The sequence below is a fragment of the Limulus polyphemus genome, unplaced genomic scaffold, assembly GCF_000517525.1.
Source record: "Limulus polyphemus unplaced genomic scaffold, Limulus_polyphemus-2.1.2 Scaffold3540, whole genome shotgun sequence".
In the NCBI taxonomy this organism is placed as follows: domain Eukaryota; kingdom Metazoa; phylum Arthropoda; class Merostomata; order Xiphosura; family Limulidae; genus Limulus; species Limulus polyphemus.
Window position 1 is genome coordinate 9033 of NW_013669150.1, and position 3372 is coordinate 12404.

Here is a 3372-nt window from a genome sequence, read left to right on the forward strand (position 1 = left end):
ATCTAAGGAATATGGGAAAACTCCTTAAAAAAGGTGTTTGGGTGCCTCACGAACTCTCTGATGATCATTGTGTCCAATGTGTGAACGTTCCTTCATCTCTTCTGGTGTGTAATGCGTGTGAACCATTTTTGGACAGAATTGTCACCAGTGATGAAAAATGGATTCTCTATGCAAATATTAAACCCCAAAAACAATGGCTCGGTTTTAGTCAAAAACCACTTCAGACCCCAATACCTGGACATTCTTTGCATTTGGTGGGACATCAAAGGAATAATTCATTTCGAACTCCTTGATTCACAGTGAACTGTCAATGCAGAGATCTACAGTCAGCAACTGGGACATTTAAATCAATCCCGGCAATCGGAAAGGCTTTCTTCTTTACCACGACAATGCATGTCCACATGTGGCACATTTGGCGCAACACAAAAGTATGGAGCTGGGTTGGGAAGTTCCCCCTTACCCACCGTATTCTCCAGATACGCCACCATCAGATTACCATCTTTTTAGTTCACTGCAACACCATCTTAATGGGTAAATGTATGCAAATGTGAAAGGTGTTAAAAAGGACACCGACATGTTTTTTGCTTCAAAGCCAAGTGATTTCTTTAATCAGGGCATTAAAAACCTGATTGTAAGATGGAAAAGCATCATCTATAAGCATGGAGACTATTTCATTTAATAAATGTTTTGTTTTGATATACAAGTTTTTCGGGTTTTTTCATCTAAAAAAAGCGACATTAACTTCTTGACAATCTAATGCAATATCAACTTATGAAACAACACGAAATTAGTCACACAGTATGTGGTTAGTGTTGCTCATGCTACATTTGTCCTACCCAAGAAACACTACTGATATTTTGACTGTTGAAAAGTTACCATAATGAAATATAACAACATATACATTTTAATCTGTAATTCTCAACCAGTTCCTCCACAAGTTTCTTATCCTAACGTGAAACTACAATGCATTTTATATTAAAACCAAGATGATGTTGATATTTGGATTAATCACTTGAAGCTAATAAATCACAAGTTTTGGATATTAAGAATTCAAATAATTTAAAAGATAATTAATACTCATTGTCTATAATCACAGAAACATAATGATTTATGAAACACATGTAACATTTTCTACTATACACAATATTCTGTTTATCAAACCAATTTTTTAAAGAAACAATCTAAAGAAGAAATGATTGAAGTTTTTGTTATTATCCTGATAAAGCCTAGACAATTTTTATACATTTGAAACTCCTTTGTCATAATGTTTCTGTCCTATGATCACTAACTACTTAGCATTTAGTAACCCTATAATATATGTTTTAATTAGACAAAAATGTTATAAGTAAATGTTTTATAGACTACTATTTATACGACAATTACTGTTGTCCTTTTTTTTTATGTCAGATCAGAATACTTCGATATGAATAGTGTATTTACTTAATATCTAGAATTCTCTATATCACATACTACTAAATTCCTTTATTTTTTATCAGAAACAATATCTGTTCATGTTATGAATGTCACATTAAGGAATCTGCACGGAAAGATTCTTAAACATAAATTCAGCTTCACAGAAAGTATCATGAATTGTTACTGACACTTTTTCTAGAACAATGCCTTTAGCATGAGATGCTCCTCCAAAGGGGTTGGCCTTCCATCTGGTCCCAAGATGTGCCTTTTTATAATCCTTATCATGCCAGCGTTGTTCACGGCGATGAGTAACATGTTTTCTTGCTGTTCTAATACCACTTGGCTTTCCTATCGATAAAAAGTTTTCAAGATAATATTTATTTGATGTTTTCTGTTTGTGAATTTGATTTACTACCCAATGAATAATAAATTAAATAAACATTTTATAATCCTTGGTTTATTCATATCAATACTCCAATTACTGACAAAAATAATGCAACTGGAAAAAAAAACTTAAGAAGTTAACAACTAATACCATGGCTGAAAATAATATTTTCAATAGCCCAAAAGAGCTTTGAGAACAGGTTGAAGTTCCAATAAACGTGTAGGAATAAAGACTTCATTTTGGCTTATTTTTTATGCATTTGCCCTCTCTCCTTCACCAAATCACAATGCTCAGTTATTAAGTCATGTTTTTTTTAAAACATAGTAAGTCAGTGGTTCTCAACAATTTTAAATCCAAGAAACTCTACTGGCATCAAATTTGTGTAACAGAACCCTTCACAGTGTTTATTACAAAAAACATACTATATCAATAATTCCAATCAGAGTTTAATTCAGCTATATAAGCAGACACATAGATGCAAAGCATGAAAAATTTCTTGAGCCAATTACTTGGGCACACGCACACAAAACAAGAAGTGTGTTCTCTCAAAAAATAAAAGTTTACATGACTCAAGCACCTAGTCTTGCTCAATAATCTAACAATGCAGTGACTAGTTATGTTGTGTCATTAAGAAACCTACTATACTAATAAAGAAATAGGATGTAATCTGATTGCCATTATGTGACTTATATGTTCATATGGAACCCCTGGATGTCTACTGAGGAACACTGGTGGAGAAGCACTGACCTAAGTGATTAATAGTGAAAACCTAAGTAAAACATTACAGCCTAACCTAAACATGCATTTTAATTGCATATAAAATTATTTTTAAAAGAATGTCATACTTTACACTTCAGAATGAACAACAATGATAACATTACACAAAAGCCTGTCTTATATTTATGTGTATAATGGATATTAATGGTAAAAACACTAAGCAAATTTTATCCATTGGTCTTTTCTTTCTTTAATGATATAAGACACTGGATGTGATAGCCAAACTTGGCAAAAACAAAATGAATTATAAGGTCGATGGAAAAGTTGCACCATAAAAATAAAATACTTATCTGTTAGTTTCTCTTTTCTTACTCAATTAACTCTTTCAACCCAGACCGACCTCGTAACCATTTTGTGTGTGTTATAGTTTTCATGCTACAACTTTTAAATTAGTAAGCGAATGATAAAAAAAATTTGGTAATTTATCAGTAAACATTACAATGCTTTCATATGCAAAATATCTATTTTTTTTACTAAGTCCTAAGGTTTGTAAAGCAACGTCTCTCTCATGCCTTTTTTTCTTTTCACATCTTGCCTATCTATCATGCAGAGTAATATTCATTTTAAGATTAAAAATACTTTTATGCATCAGAAAATTTTGAAATTTCACAAATGCAAAATCTTTAATGTCTAGATATTTATCAAACATTTCTTAAGAAAAAAAGTTTATATTTTATCTGTTATTTTCAGTAATTAATCTCTGTACGGGTTCAGTAGATTTGACCAATCTTGCAACCACCATAAAAAATTAGGAAATAAACATAAATTATGCCTCTTTTATTCTAGAATGAACAAAT

At 31.5% G+C, this 3372-nt stretch overlaps 1 protein-coding gene across 1 annotated transcript in view; it reads right to left on the minus strand.

The window, feature by feature from the left end:
* LOC106469550 (40S ribosomal protein S23-like) overlaps positions 1 to 3372 on the minus strand; it is a 10946-nt gene that overhangs the window by 2939 nt on the left and 4635 nt on the right. Inside the window, exon 2 of the mRNA XM_022398092.1 lies at positions 1598 to 1761. Within this exon, the coding sequence (XP_022253800.1) occupies positions 1598 to 1761 (164 nt within the window). The remainder of the gene's footprint in view (positions 1 to 1597; positions 1762 to 3372) is intronic.